Below are 21,288 nucleotides of genomic sequence, written 5' to 3' on the forward strand. Positions count from 1 at the left end.
GTCCGGGATCTTGTGGGGCGTTGTATATAAATCGGAAGCATTTCCAGCTCTTACCAGGACTAGCTGGTTGGTTCGGGAATAGAGTGGACACTCAATTTTTATTACGTCAGAAGTTTGACCATCGTAAGGATGGTAATGGTTGGCAAATTGGAACCCCGCATCTATTCTCTATGGCACCGTTAGAAGGATCGTTGAAAATGTTTATCGATACCGGTATGAAGAAGGTTAGGCAGAAATCGTTACAACTTACTGGCTATTTGATGTTTTTGATTGACAATATGTTAATTCAGTATGGTTTCTCGATTGGAAATTTGCGTGAAGACAGTAAAAGGGGTGGACATGTATGTTTAGAACATGAAGAAGGTTACAGAATATCTCTGGCATTAAAAGAAAGGGGTGTTGTGCCAGATTTTAGAGATCCTAATGTGATTCGTTTAGCTCCAGTTGCTTTGTATACTACTTATAGCGAAGTTTATGCTATGGTTGAAATATTAGTGGATATTATGAAATCTGAAGCGTATAAGAAATTTTGTCGTAAACGTAATGTTGTAGTGTGAATAAGATGTTTGATTTAGTTGTTCTTCAGTATTTTGCATATAATTTTATGGCTCATAGCCAATTTTTCATTTTCAGTATTATCTTGAAATATGTATTTACAATACATTTTAATAAACTTTAGAGATTGGCGCTGAGAAAAGATTCATAATTATTGTTTCTTATGAGAACAGCGTCTTGTGAAATGTATTTGCAGAAATAAAACAATAAAATATAGTTTTTTTCATGGTTTTATTTAAAAATAAGCTTATTCTATTCATCTATTTGTAATGTGATTATACAATCCGTTCAAAACGTTTCTAAAATTTGATAAAATTTAAATTTTCTATCCTAGCTATAATCACATCACATTCGTGTTAAATAAAAAAATCTATGTATAACAAAAACAAAATGTCAAAATATTTTGGGTTTCCGAACGAATACTTTGAATGGCAACACATTGCCAGTTTGTCAACCGAATAATCATATTATCGTTACTTACAATGTAGATTAAAAAAAAATGCCTAAACTATTAAACCTTAAATATACTCTTTCTATATAATATTTACAGTAATTTACATCACAAGAACTATGTTGCACGGCGGCCGTGCTACATTTTAAATTATTATTTTTCAATTTTTATTAACCTCAAGGAACTACTGTTAAGATCATCCGTAAATTTTTCGTTTTTTTTTTGTTTTCTCTCTTATTATTAGTTATTACATTGAATATAGTAACTAATGTAGGTTTCAATACGCCAGTACATTATTTTTTAATTTTCACAAATAACATCAATTGAGCTAATTACCTATCATTTGTCAAAATTATTACAATCCTACATCGTTCAGGCAAGAGAGGAATGACGTTTTATGTTTTATTAGTGAAAACAATCTGAGCAAACTTAAATCAAAACTGCGAATTTCGAAAAAAGTTTAAATTTCGTTAAAAAAGCGGGCATAGATAACATAGCTATGGAACGCGGTTTGTCTATGGTCGCGGGCTGACACTTGTCTATGGCAAGTCTTGCCGGAGCTTGTTCGTTCGTTTGTCTGTCCGTCAGCCGCCACGCGCGTGTCCGCTCATAGCGCATATTGATGTACAGATGGTTCGGGCTCCGCTTGGAATTCCTGGAAAGTAAAAACAAATATCGTAAAAAAGTACACTCCGATATAATAGAACGTATGAAATAATATATTATTTGTCTCGCTACAACTGTAACTTAATGTCAAAAGTGTTTTTAAAGGTAAAAAAAACTATTCCGATAACGTCTATAAAAAAAATAAAAATTACAAAATTTAAAAAAAATACGCAAAATATCTCATCACTCGCGTGCATAATAACACTGTTTATCACTATCTAATAAAAAAATCATCTACAAACGTTAAAACTATTGCCATAAAAAATCACAAAAAATAATCAAATCACAGACGCGGTGTTTCTACACTATTTACCATTATTAATGCCACCTATATCTTTAAACTCCCCCAAAAAATTACAAAAAAAAATACAAACTACTCGCTAAAAAAAACAAATTATCTCGTCACACACCGTCACATATTGAAGCCGTCTTGTGTGCGAGTAAAAAATGCCGTGTCGCATGTCTCCTGCAAGAGAAACGTCACAGTGTTCCTTTCTTAACGTTTTGGATAATATTCTACGCAATCGCAAGTATTTCATAAAAAAATGCTATTTCAAAACAAAAGACAGAAAAAGGGAAGAATATTTTATAGCAGCGATACATTTCCCTACATCATTTATAACCCAAGTTGAAAAAGAAAATCACACTTCAATTTTCTTTTTCAAATTTTTGTTCAAAATCAAATAAAAAATATTTCGTGCGTCACGTGTGATGTGTGATGGGTAACGTGTGATGTGTAACGTGTGATGTGTAACGTGTCATGTGTAACGTGTGATAGGTAACGTGTGATGGGTAACGTGTGATGGGTAACGTGTGACGTGTAATGTTTCACGTGTTATGTGTGTGTGTGTGCGCACGTACAGTTGGCGGCGCGCACCGGGGGCCAGTGCCGCAGGGCGGGCTGGTCGCGGCGCGCGGTGTGTGTGTGTGGTGTGTGTGCGCACGTACAGTTGGCGGCGCGCACCGGGGGCCAGTGCCGCAGGGCGGGCTGGTCGCGGCGCGCGGTGTGTGTGTGTGGTGTGTGTGCGCACGTACAGTTGGCGGCGCGCACCGGGGGCCAGTGCCGCAGGGCGGGCTGGTCGCGGCGCGCGGTGTGTGTGTGTGGTGTGTGTGCGCACGTACAGTTGGCGGCGCGCACCGGGGGCCAGTGCCGCAGGGCGGGCTGGTCGCGGCGCGCGGTGTGTGTGTGTGGTGTGTGTGCGCACGTACAGTTGGCGGCGCGCACCGGGGGCCAGTGCCGCAGGGCGGGCTGGTCGCGGCGCGCGGTGTGTGTGTGTGGTGTGTGTGCGCACGTACAGTTGGCGGCGCGCACCGGGGGCCAGTGCCGCAGGGCGGGCTGGTCGCGGCGCGCGGTGTGTGTGTGTGGTGTGTGTGCGCACGTACAGTTGGCGGCGCGCACCGGGGGCCAGTGCCGCAGGGCGGGCTGGTCGCGGCGCGCGGTGTGTGTGTGTGGTGTGTGTGCGCACGTACAGTTGGCGGCGCGCACCGGGGGCCAGTGCCGCAGGGCGGGCTGGTCGCGGCGCGCGGTGTGTGTGTGTGGTGTGTGTGCGCACGTACAGTTGGCGGCGCGCACCGGGGGCCAGTGCCGCAGGGCGGGCTGGTCGCGGCGCGCGGTGTGTGTGTGTGGTGTGTGTGCGCACGTACAGTTGGCGGCGCGCACCGGGGGCCAGTGCCGCAGGGCGGGCTGGTCGCGGCGCGCGGTGTGTGTGTGTGGTGTGTGTGCGCACGTACAGTTGGCGGCGCGCACCGGGGGCCAGTGCCGCAGGGCGGGCTGGTCGCGGCGCGCGGTGCGCGGCGGCTCGCTGCGCCGCACGCAGCCCTCGTGGATGTGCACCGACGAGATGTCGGACCCGGGGATCTCGAACATCACCTCCAGCAACAGGTTCTCCTGCAACACGGACGGAGAGCTCGTGTTTTACGATACATACTCACCAGATGCCAAAATCTTACTTTTATCTCGACCACATGACAAAATTTTGCATAAATCTAGACCACGTCACAAAATCTTGTATAAATATAGACAACGTAACACAATTTTGCATACATATCGACCAAGTGACAAAATTTTTCATAAATATCGACCGAGTGACAACATTTTGCATAAATATGGACCACGTGACAACATTTTGCATAAATATGGACCACGTGATAACATTTTGCACAAATATCGACCACGTGACAAAATGATCTCTATCACGTGACAAAACTATCTCTATCACGTGACAAAACTATCTCTATCACGTGACAAAACTATTTCTATCACGTAAAATTTTTTTTCATAAATATCGACCACATCACAAAATTTTACATACATCTCGACCCGATGATAAAATTATACATAAATGCAATCACTCAAACTTTTTAAAACTAGAAACATTTTTAGGCACTTTTAAATTAAAACAACACGTAACCGAACCTACATATTTCACTCCTAACTCGGAAACATTATTGTACTTGGTTTGCACAAATATTCCAGTATCATGCGTCACAGTAGACCACATCGGAGCGCTTATACTAGGCACGGCGAACCTTGATCCGTATGACAGTTCGTCCTAGTAATTGCTCGTATGATGGGTCGTGTCGTGTTGCATTCAGCCACGTCGGTAAACATGGTTTTACAAATATTATTAACTAAAAATTTTATGTCTATTATATTGTTGTTGTATTGATTTAAATTTTTTAGCATAGATTAAGTAGGTAAGTAAAACGAAAGTTTTCTAAATAATAAAAATGCACCTTATCATTTTCTCGTAATTTTTAACCCGTTAAACACGTATGCGCTAGTGTATATTTTATCATGAAATTAGATGTCCCCATTTAATTTGTCTGAAAAAAATTTCTTTTTCAGGTATAGTCTCACTATTTGGTCAGATTTTTCGGTTTTAAAAATATGTACTCATTTCCACTGTCGACATTTTTGTATCGATACTTCCGCACTAGTCGATAAATGCCAAATATGTAAGTTTTGCAGGACGTACACGTAAAGGCAGATTGAAATAATTTCTCGTAAATTTTAAGATTTGTTATAATTCCAACGGAATATTATTGTAATGGCTTATAGCTAATAAAAATTAATAAATGCCTTTTTTAGACGCCTCCAATACATTTCTCATTTAATGGTGACGCTTTTCGCCGAATGGGTTGAGATCCTATACTCTGTCCATTATATTATTTGCTTTTTGACAGCTTCACGCCTATGAAGGATTGTATTGTCTATGTTAAAATGTCATACAAATAATTATCGTTCTTCATGGACAGGTCCCGCCCACTTAGTGATGTCTACACAGAATTATTCAATGATGGGTCGATAGATTATAATAATCGATAGAAATACTCTGTAAAATATATCCGATGCAGAAAAACTCTTCTATTATGTTATATAATTTAAACGTAAAGACAACCAAATTGTAAGATAGAAACCAATAAATAATAAAATATTAGTTTAGTTTAGTTTTAACATACAATGCATAGATATGTGGTCTTTTTATTACATATCTTATTAGTACGTTTACGTTGTAATTATTATTTACGTACCTGATTCGATTTATGATAATATTTTTAATTTATAATTGAAATGGTATCACAATCGATAATCTTTTGAACATCACTTCTGGTATCACCCGTCGAGCTGTCAAAAAGCAATTCTTATAGTGGACAGACTATAATTAGGATCTTTTCGCGTATTCACGCGTGCCCGGGTGAAGTATCTATACTTTAAAAAAATCATTGCTTACAAGCATTCCTACAGCTACATGATATTTCATAGCTTTACATCTGTGCTTATGGCCTTTCTCAATATTTTCTGAATGATACAATATACCTACTTGAGTTTGGACTATATGAAAATCTGTGCCTGTCGCGAGCGCAGTCGCGAGCGACAGGCACAGATTTTCACACAGAGATTTTCACACAGAGATTTTCACACAGAGATTTTCACACAGAGATTTTCACACAGAGATTTTCACACAGAGATTTTCACACAGAGATTTTCACACAGAGATTTTCACACAGAGATTTTCACACAGAGATTTTCACACAGAGATTTTCACACAGAGATTTTCACACAGAGATTTTCACACAGAGATTTTCACACAGAGATTTTCACACAGAGATTTTCACACAGAGATTTTCACACAGAGATTTTCACACATAGATTTTCACACAGAGATTTTCACACAGAGATTTTCACACAGAGATTTTCACACAGAGATTTTCACACAGAGATTTTCACACAGAGATTTTCACACAGAGATTTTCACAGAGATTTTCACACAGAGATTTTCACACAGAGATTTTCACACAGAGATTTTCACACAGAGATTTTCACACAGATATTTTCACACAGAGATTTTCACACAAAGATTTTCACACAGAGATTTTCACACAGATATTTTACCACAGATATTTTACCACAGAGATTTTCACACAGAGATTTTAACACAGAGATTTTCACACAGAGATTTTCACAGATATTTTCACAGAGATTTTCACAAAGATTTTCACACAGAGATTTTCACAGAGATTTTCACACAGATATTTTACCACAGAGATTTTCACACAGAGATTTTCACACAGAGATTTTCACACAGAGATTTTCACACAGATATTTTCACACAGAGATTTTCACACAGAGATTTTCACACAGAGATTCTCACACAGAGATTTTCACACAGAGATTTTCACACAGAGATTTTCACACAGAGATTTTCACAGAGATTTTCACACAGAGATTTTCACACAGAGATTTTCACACAGAGATTTTCACACAGAGATTTTCACACAGATTTTCACACAGAGATTTTCACATAGAGATTTTCACAGAGATTTTCACGGAGATTTTCACACAGACTTTTTCACACAGAGATTTTTACACAGAGATTTTCACAGAGATTTTCACACAGAGATTTTCACACAACTGTAAGCCAAATGTGACTTATTGACCAATCACAGCAATGCATTCAAATCACGACATTCCGTCTTGTAAAAACAACTTTCTCAAAACCTAAGCTAAGTGTCATTAGGGGCCACTGAAAATCAGTGGCACGAATGGTTTTATTATCATTCGTGCCAGATACTGAGTTGGTCCCTTTTGTCAACATGAAAATGCCCAGTACCTTCCTACTGCACATTATTTGAATACATAATATTTTGATGATAATGATTGATTGATGATAACTTTAATGTGTGTATATGTGTGTTGCTAATTAATGTTTAGATTGAGTAATCTCATGCTCTGGTGTATTTGTGTTATGTTGACAATAAACGTTTATTTTTTATTTTATTATTTTTTTTTTATAAATCTCAACCAAAATTATCTCTATCACGTGAAATTTTTTTGCATAATCTCGACCAAGTGACAAAATTTTGCATACATCTGGACCCGATGACAAAGTTATACATACATCTCGACTACGTGACAAAATTTTGCATAAAAACTCGACCACGTGACACAATTATACATACATCTCGACCATTATTTATGACAGTTTTACATAAATCCGGATACGTGATTAAAGTTGACGTTGACGTTAGTGATGATGATGTTTATGATGACTGTAGATACGAGTTCACACTCGTATACGCAGGGGATGGGAATGGCTCGTTACGTCGCCAGTAACTAGGGTAAACACACGTCCGCTCTCGCCCGGGGCTGCTGCGTGACTGTGCTCCCCACTACCCGCGAACCCGAGGCATCCGGGGATATAGTGCCTATACTTTACTCAAACACTACAATGACGACGATGGCAATGTTAGTCACTCACCATGATGGCCCTCAGCCCCCGTGCGCCGGTGTTCCGCTCCATGGCGAGCGCGGCCACCGCCCGCAGCGCCTCCTCGCTGAACGTCAGCTCGCACTTGTCCATCGCGAACAGCAGCTTGTACTGCGCTACCTGCACACACACACACATTCTCATTTGTAAGCAAAATGTAATCGCCGTAAGTTAAAATTTTCATACATAGCTGAACAATACAGCTTTTATTGTAATGTAGCCTTAACTCTTACGTGCTAGGGTTACGCTTGTCTTGTTTCTTGGGAGTGAGCGCACGTGTTATTTGTATTTTTTTTATCGTTACTTAGAATAGTTAGTGTTTATCAATTGAGTTACTTTTAAATTATAATTTTACATATAAATTATGAGACCTTTCTTAATTATATTTGTATACATTTATCTAAAACACACCCATTTAACAATTCAAGTCTACACTTAAACTAGAGTCGCATTTATTTTTGAACATACTGTATAGTAAAATTGCATAAGTGTGAGTACTGTGAACATGCCAGCTTTCCTTAATCGACCTGTATAAGGGTCCACACATAGCAGCCTCGCGAAGTTATTACTGCACAAAGCAGCTCGGTCAGTGTGCACGTGGTTAATCGCTTTGTAGACACAAACAAATGCCCGACCGCTCCAATTGACGTACTTTATTTAATTTTAAACTATTGTGAAACTATAATTGTTTATAGTATACATTTTAATCGGCGTACATTTCAATAGAATGGCATCTATTATTATCTGCGGTCGAAACAGATGCGATGAATAATGTAAATAAAAATTAAGATTCGCTTTACTAAGAGTTAAGTTTTTAATTTGTACAAATTTTTGAAAAACCGGTGTAAAAAAAAATGTAAAAAAGTACAATCAAATTCAACAAATGTTAAGAAACAATTTAACAACTTACAATAGCGTTTTTAGGCTCAGTGAGTATCCTAACGAGGAGATCTTGGTCGAGGCTGTGGAAGGGCACTAGTACTGGAAATCTGCCGACGAATTCCTGAAATAGGAAAAGCCATATTATTTTTACAGTTAAGAAAATATGTTTATTGATCGATTGGTCAGGTTTAACAGCCTGGGAGAGTTTTTATTTTTTTAGCATGAGCAATGCATAAAAAATCTTTCAACTTTCTATTTAACAAAGGTCTGGCCATCGCGAGCTATTGCTTTGTTATATTGCGTTATATGTTGCGTGTTATATGTAGTGTATTATGTGTAGTGTAACACGTGTTGTTTACTGCGTGTCATATTGCATGTGGTATGTGGTAAGTCGCGTGGCATATTGCGTGTCATATTACGAGTTATATTATGTAGCGTATTACGTGTAGTGTGCCGCGTGCTATATCGTATGTTTTTGCAGTGCAAAGTATGTGGTGTGTGTGTGTGTGTTGTAGAAAATTTAATATTTGTTAATTACCTATCCTGCAAATGAAAAAGTATTATCCTTTTTATGATTTTATATGCCCTCAGTTTCAATTCTTTAAAAATCTATTTCTACCTTCTTTTTGTTTTTCAGATATTGTGAGTGAACTATTTGTCTCACAGACTTTGTTCTATGCTCTTATGAAAGAAAATTAAATGCACTACAACTTTATTATACGACTTTCTCATAGAACGAGCGGTTTTTGCCAATATTTTGGTTCAAACGGGAGCAAAACTAAAAATTTGAAATTTTCGGGAAAAACTGACTATCTTTGAAAGGCCACAGCTTAGTTGTTATAAGGTTTAGAGAGCTGCGGTTTGGCTTAAATTGTTGCAAATTTAATTAGCTTTGTAATTTTGTTAATTACCTATACTGCAAATGAAAAAGTATTATCCTTTTTATGATTTTATATGCCCTCAGTTTCAATTCTTTAAAAATCTATTTCTACCTTCTTTGTGTTTTTCAGATATTGTGAGTGAACTATTTGTCTCACAGACTTTGTTCTATGCTCTAATGAAAGAAAATTAAATGCACTACAACTTTATTATACGAACTTCTCATAGAACGAGCGGTTTTTGCCAATATTTTGGTTCAAACGGGAGCAAAACTAAAAATTTCAATATTTCGGGAAAAATGAACCATCTTCGAATGGCCACAGTTTAGTCGTTATAAGGTTTAGAGAGCTGCGGTTAGGCTTAAATTGTTGCAAATTTAATAACCTTAATTTCTGTACTGAATCATACTTGTCGGAAACGCATAGTTTATGACTTTTAGAGCAAAAAGTGAAAAAAGTCCAAAATTTTCGCAGTTTATCACGTGGTGCGCAGCGAGCACAACTTTTTTGAAGTTGCAAATTGGGATTTACATCACCCTAACTGATCCAAACAACATACCAAAAATTCAAATCTACATCGTGCTTTGCGAATTTAATGTTAATTTCCACTGGCCTATAGCGTGTTGCGTGCCATAGCGCATGTTATGAATTGCATACTGATTGCTACGTGTTGCGTGTCACGCGTTACACGCCGCGCACTGCGTGTCACGTGTATCTCCGTGCACTCACCGGGATCATTCCAAAGTCGATGAGGTCCCTCGCCTGCACGCGCCGCAGCCACCGGTCCGCCTCCTTGCCCTCCCCCTGCGGGTCCAGCGGCGAGCGGTCGGCCGCCGCGGCCGCCGCCGCCGCCCGTCTCCCGGCCCGCGGGTCCCACGCGCCGAAGCCCAGGCACCGCTCGTTGGAGCGGCGCCGCACGAGCCGGTCGAGCCCGTTGTACGCGCCGCTGGCCACGAACAGGATGTCGGTGGTGTCCACCTGCACCGCGTCGCCGCGCAGCTTGCGCGAGTTCCGCTCGGGCACCGACACCACGCAGCCCTCCAGCATCTTCAGCATGCCCTGCTGCACGCCCTCGCCTGCACGCATACACATATTTTAGTACTAGTTTTCCGCCCGCGGCTTCGCCCGCGTTTTCAAAGGAAAACCCACATAGTTCCCGTTCCCGTGGGATTTCCGAGATAAAACCTATCCTCTATGTGTTAATCCAAGTTACCCTCTATATGTGTGCTAAGTTTCATTATAATCGGTTTAGTAGTTTTTACGTGAAAGAGTAACAAACATCCATACATCCAAACAAACTTTCGCCTTTATAATATTATTAAGATTTCAGTAGTTTTAAATTCATATGGGCCGTAGTTTTAAGTTATATTGAGACCTTAAACTGTTACTACATTTGTTGCCTGAAATAAATAAATAAATATTTATACTAAGGGCCGATTTGTCAATGCTTGGATAAAACTTATCCGTCCAATAAAGTATTACATGATAATATTAAAATGTCACGTAAACTGTCAAATACGGGCAATTAGAATACGTTTTTAAAATGGTAGTTTTATACATTATTCGACGAATAAGTTTTAGCCAAAAATTGAAAAATCAGCCCTAAACTAAATATAGTTTAGTTTTAGCGACTTCACCTGCAGCCTAAAGGCTTTGTCAGACAGGACGCGTACTTAGCGCGCGTCAGAGCGTTAAGTTGACGCCGCGATATGACGCTAAAATGTGTTCTACTACCATCGTAGAATACCGTCAAACAGAGCGCCGGCGCTAGCAGTACACAACGCTCTGTCGCGGCGTTAGGACGCTTTAACGTCGGGTGTTGTATTTTTTTACAAATTTTATTTTAGCGTCGGAGTTAGTAGGCGTAAAATAATAATAAAATACTGCATAATGACCGAAAATTTGATAGAATTGGTTAGAAAATATCCATGCTTATATAATACGAAGGATAGTTCATATAAACTATAAAGATATACTTATCAATGAAGGCAAAATCGTGGGCACAAATCGGAGAAGAATTAATTAATGAAACTGGTAATTAAAAAATTCTTCCGACTCCGGAGTTAATATCGCTGTACCTTGTTTTATTCGTAAGTAATGATTATGTAAACAACATGCAGCTTTAATAATATCAATTGCTGTGTCCTAACGCGCGCTAAAGCGTTCTGTTTGACGAAGCCTCGCGCGACGTTAAAACAGGACGCTGTAGCGCTACTACGCAGCGCTAAAATACGCGTCCTATCTGACAAAGCCTTTAGAGTCTCATTCGTACTTACATACGTACACGCACGCACATACGAATAATCGCGTACTCGAATACGTTCTCATGTACAATATGAAATTATGATACTTACGCATCAGCATACATACAAACACACATTCTATCGTAATGACAGTTATTAATAAATTCAAACACAATTTATTTCTGTTAAATTCGATTCTTTACAAAAAAATTAGTTTTAATTTATTATAAATCTAACTTAATATATAACTAACCTCCAACATCTCTGAGCTGATGTATGCCGGGCACTGCGCCTATTTTGTCCACTTCGTCCAAAAACACAATCCCAGTTTGTGCGCGTTCCACACTGAAAGTATTAATTAGATATTTAAAATTTGGTCTTCTCAGTTATTTAGATCAATTTAATTGTATTGTTTATTGTACATTTCTATAAAAATAAAAAAATAAAACAATCAAAAAATATTCGTCGCAGGTCTTGGTCCAGGTATTTATTTTAAGATATGAATTTTGTAGAGAATTACACAGCACAAATTATAAATTATTCATGTTGTGGAAACATGAAGACGATTGCCACAGTGACACGAATGATATACAGGAAGACGTGTGAAACAAAGGGAGAGGTATGACACGGGCAGACGGTTAACACAGGGAGGCAGTTAACACAGGGAGACAGTTAACACAGGGAGACGGTCGACACGGGGAGACGGTTAACACAGGGAGACAGTTAACACAGGGAGACAGTTAACACAGGGAGACGGTCGACACGGGGAGACGGTTAACACAGGGAGACAGTTAACACAGGGAGACAGTTAACACAGGGAGACGGTCGACACGGGGAGACGGTTAACACAGGGAGACAATTAACACAGGGAGACAGTTAACACAGGGAGACGGTCGACACGGGGAGACGGTTAACACAGGGAGACGGTCGACACGGGGAGACGGTTAACGCAGGGAGACAGTTAACGCCGTGGTTAATACAGGGAGACGGTTGACACCGGAACACAGGGTGACGGTTAATACAGGGAGACAGTTAACACAGGGAGACGGTCGACACGGGGAGACATTTAACACAGGGAGACAGTTAACACAGGGAGACGGTCGACACGGGGAGACGGTTAACACAGGGAGACAGTTAACACCGTGGTTAATACAGGGAGACGGTTGACACCGGAAGACAGTTAACACAGGGAGACGGTGGACACAGGGAGACGGTCGACACAGGGAGACGGTCGACACAGGGAGACGGTCGACACACGGAGACGATCGACACAGGGAGACGGTCGACACAGGGAGACGGTCGACACGGGGAGACGATCGACACAGGGAGACGCTCAAAACGGGGAGACCGTTCACGGGGAGACGGTTAACACAGGGAGACGGTCGACACAGGGAGACGCTCAACACAGGGAGACGGTCAACACGGGGAGACCATTTACACAGATAGACTCACTTGAAATTAGCATCTTGCAGCAGCTTAGCGATGACGCTCTCAATATCCTCGCCGACATATCCCGCTTGTGTGAGTGTGGTGCAGTCGCAGATCGCGAACGGCACGTCCAGGCAGGCTGCTATCGTTTGTGCTAGTAGCGTTTTACCTGCCGACAAATATAGCGATATTATTGTGATAGTGAACATGTTAAATAATATTTGCGTATGAATCTTAATCTTCATACTATTATAAAGGCGAAAGTTTGTAAGTATGGATGTATGGATGTTTGTTACTCTTTCACGTAAAAACTACTGAACCGATTACAATGAAATTTAGCACACATATAGAGGGTAACTTGGATTAACACATAGGATGGGTTTTATCCCGGAAATCCCAAGGGAACGGGAACTATGCGGGTTTTCCTTTGAAAACGCGGGCGAAGCCGCGGGCGAAAATCTAGTGTAGCTATATTTATATTAATTAGTGCATGTTTTACATGTTCTGTTTTAAAAATGAATGATGAAATTCAATGTAAATAAATCATAGTATAGATTGCCTAATATCTATGTACTTTTTAAGTTAAGTCTTAGTTTTGTTGGCAATAAAGCTTGTTATCATTCTTTGTTTCTTCTTTCCAAAAAATAATAACCATTCACAAACGCCAACAAAGTGGCGGTAAATAAAAACTTATAAAACTTTACACAACATTTTTTTCGCTCAATTTTCCATTGAGGTATTATTATAGAGAGGACACCACGAACAAAATCTGTGCACGGGGTGGCTAGTGAATCATACACTTTGTAGATATTCTGCCTCTTATTACATGAAAACTATAACCAATCAATGTAACAAATAAATATTGTTTATCTTTATTAAAAAAATATGAATAATCTTATCAATTAAAACCAATCAATGTAACAAAAAAAAATAGTTTGAGACGATTGACTCTAACTAGTGTTACAAATAGTGTAGTATCGATGGCCTCTCTAGTACGTAGTACATGTAACTCAATGCAATTTCCCCAAGTCCCAACTCACCACTCCCCGTAGGTCCCAATAACAGAACGTTGCTTTTCTCAAGCCGCAGTTCGTTACTGTGCCGCTCGAGTATCTCACCGCTGGGAGTGCTTCCTGTGGTCTGGCTGAGGTGCAGGAGGTCTGGAAGTTACAGACAGATAAGGTAAGTTAGCTTTAAAATATAAATGTAAGTTCGTTTTCGGTGAATGAATAAATGAAATGAAAAGAATGTATCAATATGATAGTCGTAGGGGCATTTCACGTGATCTCAGAATCAGCTTCTAAATGCAAAGATATTTCGTATACCGGGTGTAATCATTAAGTGTGCACAGGCGATTATTCCGTTACTATTAGAGATATCAAAAGAACTTTAAACTGATATCGAAAGTACAATGAGTAAAATGACAATAATAAGTTCTTTTTTTTTGATAAAACAAGAAATATCCAAAAATGTTAGTTACATTAAACACTCTTATAATATATCAAGCTCGAATTTTATGAAGAGTGCAAGAAATGCCGCCATTACGTTTCCATAACACAAACGAAAAGCTTAGTATGGGATCAGATTTTGCCGTGTGAAAAAAGTTTTGAAATATTGCACGCCTCATAAGCGAAGCGTTGAGGTGGGTACTACTGTCACTTCGCGCAAAACATCTGATTTTTCAAACTTAAAATGTCTTTATGTATCATACATTGCACTTGTAAGATAATACATACACACACATATTAAGAAAAAACACTATTTTTAACGTTCATGATATTTTTGATGTCATTTTTGTTATTTAAACTAGTTAAAAAACAGTTTAAAAAAGTTCTGTCTTGGACGTCCGTGTGTCTGTATGTGCGGATCCTTTTTCTTGTTAACACGATAGCGACCGAAATACTTTACTAATCGAGTCTTTTTTTTTCTCTTACGCTTGAGTATGCTCAGGAATAGAACCCTTTCATTTTTCAGGATCTGATTTGATGTGGTTTAATTGTTATTAAATAAACAAAAATAATAATTAATAAATATTTATTAAAAAAAAATTATGAGGCGTGCACTTTTGGATTTTCCAAATTATTTATTTAGTATTTTCTAGTTATCTAGTTTTTCTATAATTATACGCTAGTATTATACATTTTGAAATTAAAAGATTTTTAACGGATTTTAAACGCGATTTATTCATTATATTATTTTCCCAACGTTTGAGTCTCCCCGTGACCACGCTCGTTGCAAAGTGTGCGAAACGTCGGGAAAATAATATAATGAATAAATCGCGTTTAAAATCCGTTAAAAATCTTTTAATTTCAAAATATTCATTTACCTTTATGCGCCTGATGCAACGGATGGTGCGTGTCGGTCGCCGAGTTGCTCGTGACGTTATTGTAGATCCTCTTGTAATGATTGTACACGGCTACAGAGAGCACCTTCTTTGCGAACTCCTGCCCCACTACATGTTTGTTGAGGTATTCGAATATCTTTTTGGGAGGGGGCGGCGGTTTTCTGCAAGTAAAAGGGGGGAAGTGAAAATATTGTTTAAATTAATCTGTAAAAAACAATTAATTTTTAAGGAAATTTTAATTTTAAGATCGATCGCGCAGAATCGAATTCAAAAAATTGCATCATTATTTCAATCAAAGAAAACATCACCACACACATTATTTACTCCTACAAAACAAAGAAATATTCAAAGATATCTAAAGACAAGAATAATTATTTAGGTAAACAATAATATTTTCCCAATCGTACGATCCTACGTAAAACATGTGCAGACGCGAATAACCGATTGTATAACATGCTAATAGATAAGAGAGATAAAACAATGTCTTCGATAAACGAGTTTAATATGCATATAAATTGAAATAATCTTTATATCTCATATTGCAACATGTTTTAAAACAATTGTTATCATTTAAAATTTACAAACAATATCAATCTTGATGTATTTACTAGCAAAAAGTGGTCCTTTAGTAGTGTTCGCGAAGTTTCCTACCGAAATTGAAAAAATATTTAATGTAATGTAAGATGATATTATTATGATTGATAGCATATCTAGAATTGAATATAAATTTATAAAGAATAGAAAAAATTCGATCACGAGGCGGGACTCGAACCCGCATCCTTTCGCGCCATTCCGGGGCGGATGCCTGACCAACTCAGCCACTCGTGACCCGCCAGAGCAATAGAATTTATTCTATTCTTTCAGTTTTATGTGTTTAAGGGACACTAAATAAATCTCAAAAATCAAACCTAGAATTATTTCTTTTCAGTAAAGTGTACAATAAAAATGAATAGTTTGTATATTATATCTTCTTTTCGGTCATTCGCCTTAGCTTCATCATAAGTCATTGCTTGATTACAACTATAACATTTTTCTACACAAGATTATCACGGCTTATATTCACACACAATTATCTCACTGTACAATGACATTGTACTGCGATACTAGCAATTATCACTTTCATAGGTCGACGAAACTCGCGATACAAAGTTCATTTTTATACACTCCCTATCCTAACTAATATTATAAATGTGAAAGTAACTCTGTCTGTGTATATGTCTCTTCGTCACGTCTAATAATCACTGAAACAAATAGAGTGAAATTGAGTTCAAAGATAGTTTCACAGCCGAAAAAAGGACATAGGATAGTTTTTAACCTGGCAATCCTACAGGAACGGAAACTATACGTATACCTACAAGTCTTTCTTCTGAAAGTGCCATAGAACAAAGAAATTCAGTAGATATATACTACGTAAACAAAAGGTAAGAAAACCATCTACAAATCAAAAAAAACATTTCAACAAATTGTCACTACACTTTCTCTATTTAAAATGTAGATTAAACTTCACTCGATGCAAAACGATTACCCAAATTTAGGTTAAGCGAAAATGTTTGTGAAAATGGCCAAATCGTACGAACGCATTCACCTATTATGTTCAAAAGTGGTATTTTTTCATTTCACCGAAACGCTTTTCTAATATTTATTGTCTATTTGGACAATAGTCCTTTATACTGTACGAGGAACACTCATTATTCAAGACAATGGAGTTATGTGGAGGAAATTGACACGCTCGGAGCGGAATCGAAATGAAGCTTCGTGTTTTTGAAGAACACATCTAGTAAGAATAGACGATTGAGATATATCTTTGACGCAGCGACATTAGTTTACGAAGCTGTAGTTGGGATCTCTTTTCGTAAAACTAAATTTTTATTTATGATTTTTTTAAAACTAATATAAAGTACATAAACTAAGTGTAACAACAATTTCGACTGTATGATTGTTCTCGCTCATCTCCAAAAAGGAAGATAAAGGTACTAAATTACGAAATAGTAATATGCAGTAGCTACACACTTTATTGAATAAACGACGTAATAAACAAAATGCACATAATAAATTGCACACTTATGAGTTACGACTAATACAAAACGTGTTTCTATTTAACACACGTGTCAAAAATTTGGCAATGAATGAGGCTAAGTTTGATTGAGCAATATTTTAATATCAATGAAATTATATTCATTTTTAGATGCCATTTAAAATCCTACTAATATTATAAATGCGAAAGTTTGTGTGGATGTTAGTGTGGTTGTTTCTCTTTCACGCAAATACTACTGAACCGATTACAATGAAATTAAGCACACATATAGAGGGTAACTTAGATAAACACATAGGATAGGTTTTATCCCGGAAATCACACAGGAACGGGAACTATGGGGTTTTTCTTTGAAAACGCGGGTGGAGCCGCGGGCGGAAAGCTAATATTATATAAATAAATAAATTTATTTTGAGACAATTTTGAAGTACTTAAATTGATTTTATAATATCGGCAAGGTTATTGAAGATATGACAAATGATAGTTCATTCACTCTATTTTAGTGTATGTACGTGAAAATTTCATTATATGGTGTGTGATAAATGACCCTTAGTAAAAACCTGTCGAATCAAAACACTAACATATTATGCATTCAATGAGAAAATATTTAAAAAGACGTTTGATTCCAAAAATATAAAAAATATTCCCTTTGTAATTTTGTATATAATATTGTATAATAATATTTTTAAATTATACAAGAATATTCATTTGCACTCCAGAGATATCGTTTTCCAAAAAAATCGATGTCTTCGAACCTAATCGACGTAGTGCATTAATCTCATTAATGTATAGATAACAATATGAAACTACAATTATTTTTAACCAGATATTGACAAAACATTTAAAAATACATTTAATCAATGACAAAAGACAACACGAATGCAATTATCCGATAGATTATTAACTTAGCATAAGAGTAATGATCTCATAAATCATAGTTTTTAATTAAACAATCTTAATTTCATTCTCGTACACAAAATATAAAAATAATTGCTTGTATGATTGTGAAATAAGATGTTCATTGCTGTTCCACACAAAAACTACTGAATCTTGGTTTTAATACATTAAGAATAAGAATATTTGACCCTATTTTATGGGAGTATCTACTCGTAAAAAATACCGCACTAATACCATAAAAGATTAGTATGTATTGCACGCCTCATAAGCGAAGCGTTGAGGTGGGTACTACTGTCACTTCGCGCAAAACATCTGATTTTTCAAACTTAAAATGTCTTTATGTATCATACATTGCACTTGTAAGATAATACATACACACACATATTAAGAAAAAACACTATTTTTAACGTTCATGATATTTTTGATGTCATTTTTAGGGTTCCGTAGCCAAAATGGCAAAAACGGAACCCTTATAGTTTCGTCATGTCCGTCTGTCCGTCTGTCCGTCTGTCCGTCTGTCACAGCCGATTTACTCGGAAACTATAAGTACTACAGTGATGAAATTTGATGGGAATATGTGTTGTATGAACCGCTACAAAAATATGACACTAAATAGTAAAAAAAAGAATTGGGGGTGGGGCCCCCCATACATGTAACTGAGGGATGAAATTTTTTTTTTCGATGTACATACCCGTGTGGGGTATCAATGGAAAGGTCTTTTAAAATGATATAAAGTTTTCTAAAAAACATTTTTCTTAAAGTGAACGGTTTTTGAGATATCAGCTCTCAAAGTCGTAAAAAGTATGTCCCCCCCCCTCTATTTTTATAACTACGGGGTATAAAATTCTAAAAAAAATAGAGGTGATGCATGCTAATTAACTCTTTCAACGATTTTTGGTTTGATCAAAGTATCTCTTATAGTTTTTGAGATAGGTTGATTTAACTGTAATTTATTATATTTGCTGCTACGGAACCCTTTGTGCGCGAGCCCGACTCGCACTTGGCCGGTTTTATTGTTATTTAAACTAGTTAAAAAACAGTTTAAAAAAGTTCTGTCTTGGACGTCCGTGTGTCTGTATGTGCGGATCCTTTTTCTTGTTAACACGATAGCGACCGAAATACTTTACTAATCGAGTCTTTTTTTTTCTCTTACGCTTGAGTATGCTCAGGAATAGAACCCTTTCATTTTTCAGGGTCTGATTCGATGTGGTTTAATTGTTATTAAATAAACAAAAATAATAATTAATAAATATTTATTAAAAAAAATTATGAGGCGTGCACTTTTGGATTTTCCTAATTATTTCAATATTTGTATCGAATAGGTATACATAATACATTGTATATGTATCCCGGGTCAACTCGGGCAGAGTTAGAACATGAAGCTAGTACAGTACAAGTTTAATTCCGATAACATGCAGATGTATAAGGCGATTGAATAGTGTACCTAGTATCTTATGTAGGCCACGCACTAATTTCGTAAACCATTTTATATAACTTCCTTCCGAAATCCATTACATACAATGCGAATTGAAATTCGTTCCCAAATTTATTCAGCATGAAAATGAAATGTGTTACACGCGTCTTATTTACATTATTCAACATCAAAAACAGAATTGTGTCAGAATACATTTCTTTACGCAACCGAAATAAAAGATATTTGTATACTTATTTATTCTTAATTTTCTGCCTTCTTCGATATTTATAAGTATCTTTATAGTACTACAGTTTGAATGTTTATAAACATTACAAAACACAACTATAAACGAATAAAGTTTTTATAACAAAACATGATATCACCCTACAAAATCAGACAACAAAATCTACGCTACAATTTTAAAAGATTAACGTAGATTTGATTTGCTCTTTTTGCAAGGTTGAATAATTTTGTGTTCTATTTTCGAAATGAAAACTTCTTCGACAAACATAAATAAATTGTGTCTGTTATAAAAACCTTAATAGTTAGCCTATGTTTTATTTTGGTTATTCAGCTACCTACATACCAAATTTAATTGTAATCGGTCAGTAGTATTTGCGTGAAAAAGTAACAAACATCCATCTACCTATCCTCAGAAACTTTCGCATTTATAACATTAGTGGGATTGTCACCCTTACCTATAGAACCCAGACTTGTTCTCAGCGTTGTCCTTAATGCTCTTCTTGGTGTCCACTTCGCTGAGCACCACGAAGAAGTGGTGGCACTTGTCGCACTTGACGAACCGCGTCGAGCTGACGAACGTCTCGACGTGCGTGCACGGATCGCCGCATTTCGGGCACGTTAGCACACCACTACCGGACTTCTTGCCTCCTGAAGATCCTGGAAGGTTTGTTTGTTGTAAAAGGCAATTGATCTACCAGTTTGCTGAATGCTTATTTATGCTAGAGGCAATTCAGCTGGTGGTTCGGTAGATAGTAAGTGAATTGAACCGCTCGTAAAGAGGGGTATGACCTCTGCAAATAGGTCGGAATATGGCAGGAGTTGACCGCCTCCTTGGTACAGTGGTTGACGCGTGAGCGTAGCACCGAGGGTTCCTGGGTTCGATTCCCGGTGGAGACGAAGAAAAAAAAATGTCTCGGTCTGGTAGGACACTTAAGGCTGATCACCTACTTGTCCCTAAAGAAAATCGATCAGTGAAACAGATGTATAATGCATATGCCCCATACCCCACTAGGAGACATGGGACTTCACTTTTAAATGGGCATTGAAATATGGCAATATTCGTTATGAGTTAGAATAGATACAGCTGGAGTATGCATAAATTGTGTTTGAGAAAATGCAGCGCAATATAAATTAAGATACACTAATTCTGAAGCGGTAGTAGTGCCTATCCAATATTTGGGTACATAGCAATGTGTGATATAACTGAAAAAAATTTAATTGCGTGAGGTATATGTTGAGTGAGATATTTCGAAAACCGATTCAAATTAGATACAAATATTTCAAGTGTAATTATTTTTAATCAGTCAAACAATCACAATGTTATAACAAACGAAGTAACTTTCTTTGCTCTTATTACACAATCTAATCTAAATCCCTTTTATACGTGATTGCGATACATCGCATATGTCAGATCATGTTTCTGTATCATTAAACATTGTTTAACTTTCACCCATTCTCTGTATTTCTAATAGTTAAATAAACAA

At 37.5% G+C, this 21,288-nt stretch overlaps 1 protein-coding gene across 3 annotated transcripts in view; it reads right to left on the reverse strand.

Moving 5' to 3' along the window:
- Window positions 1–767: 767 nt before the first annotated feature.
- ClpX (Caseinolytic protease chaperone subunit) overlaps window positions 768–21,288 on the reverse strand; it is a 36,573-nt gene continuing 16,052 nt past the window's right edge. The window contains exons 3-12 of one of the 3 annotated variants that reach the window (XM_090113393.1): window positions 20,260–20,461; window positions 15,201–15,379; window positions 13,915–14,034; window positions 12,899–13,043; window positions 11,700–11,791; window positions 9,933–10,279; window positions 8,354–8,446; window positions 7,435–7,563; window positions 3,420–3,560; window positions 768–1,661 (exon numbers count right to left, since the gene is read on the reverse strand). In XM_090113393.1, the coding sequence (XP_089969519.1) occupies window positions 1,614–1,661; window positions 3,420–3,560; window positions 7,435–7,563; window positions 8,354–8,446; window positions 9,933–10,279; window positions 11,700–11,791; window positions 12,899–13,043; window positions 13,915–14,034; window positions 15,201–15,379; window positions 20,260–20,461 (1,496 nt within the window). In that variant the 3' untranslated portion in view covers window positions 768–1,613. Of the gene's footprint in view, window positions 1,662–2,084; window positions 2,139–3,403; window positions 3,561–7,434; window positions 7,564–8,353; window positions 8,447–9,932; window positions 10,280–11,699; window positions 11,792–12,898; window positions 13,044–13,914; window positions 14,035–15,200; window positions 15,380–20,259; window positions 20,462–21,288 lie in introns of those variants that run through there. The other 2 variants (XM_090113394.1, XM_090113395.1) reach the window with 2 other exon arrangements.

Source organism: Colias eurytheme, chromosome 19, assembly GCF_061535395.1.
Source record: "Colias eurytheme isolate Ceu_HAF_F1 chromosome 19, ilColEury1 Martin Lab GWU primary, whole genome shotgun sequence".
Classification (NCBI taxonomy): domain Eukaryota; kingdom Metazoa; phylum Arthropoda; class Insecta; order Lepidoptera; family Pieridae; genus Colias; species Colias eurytheme.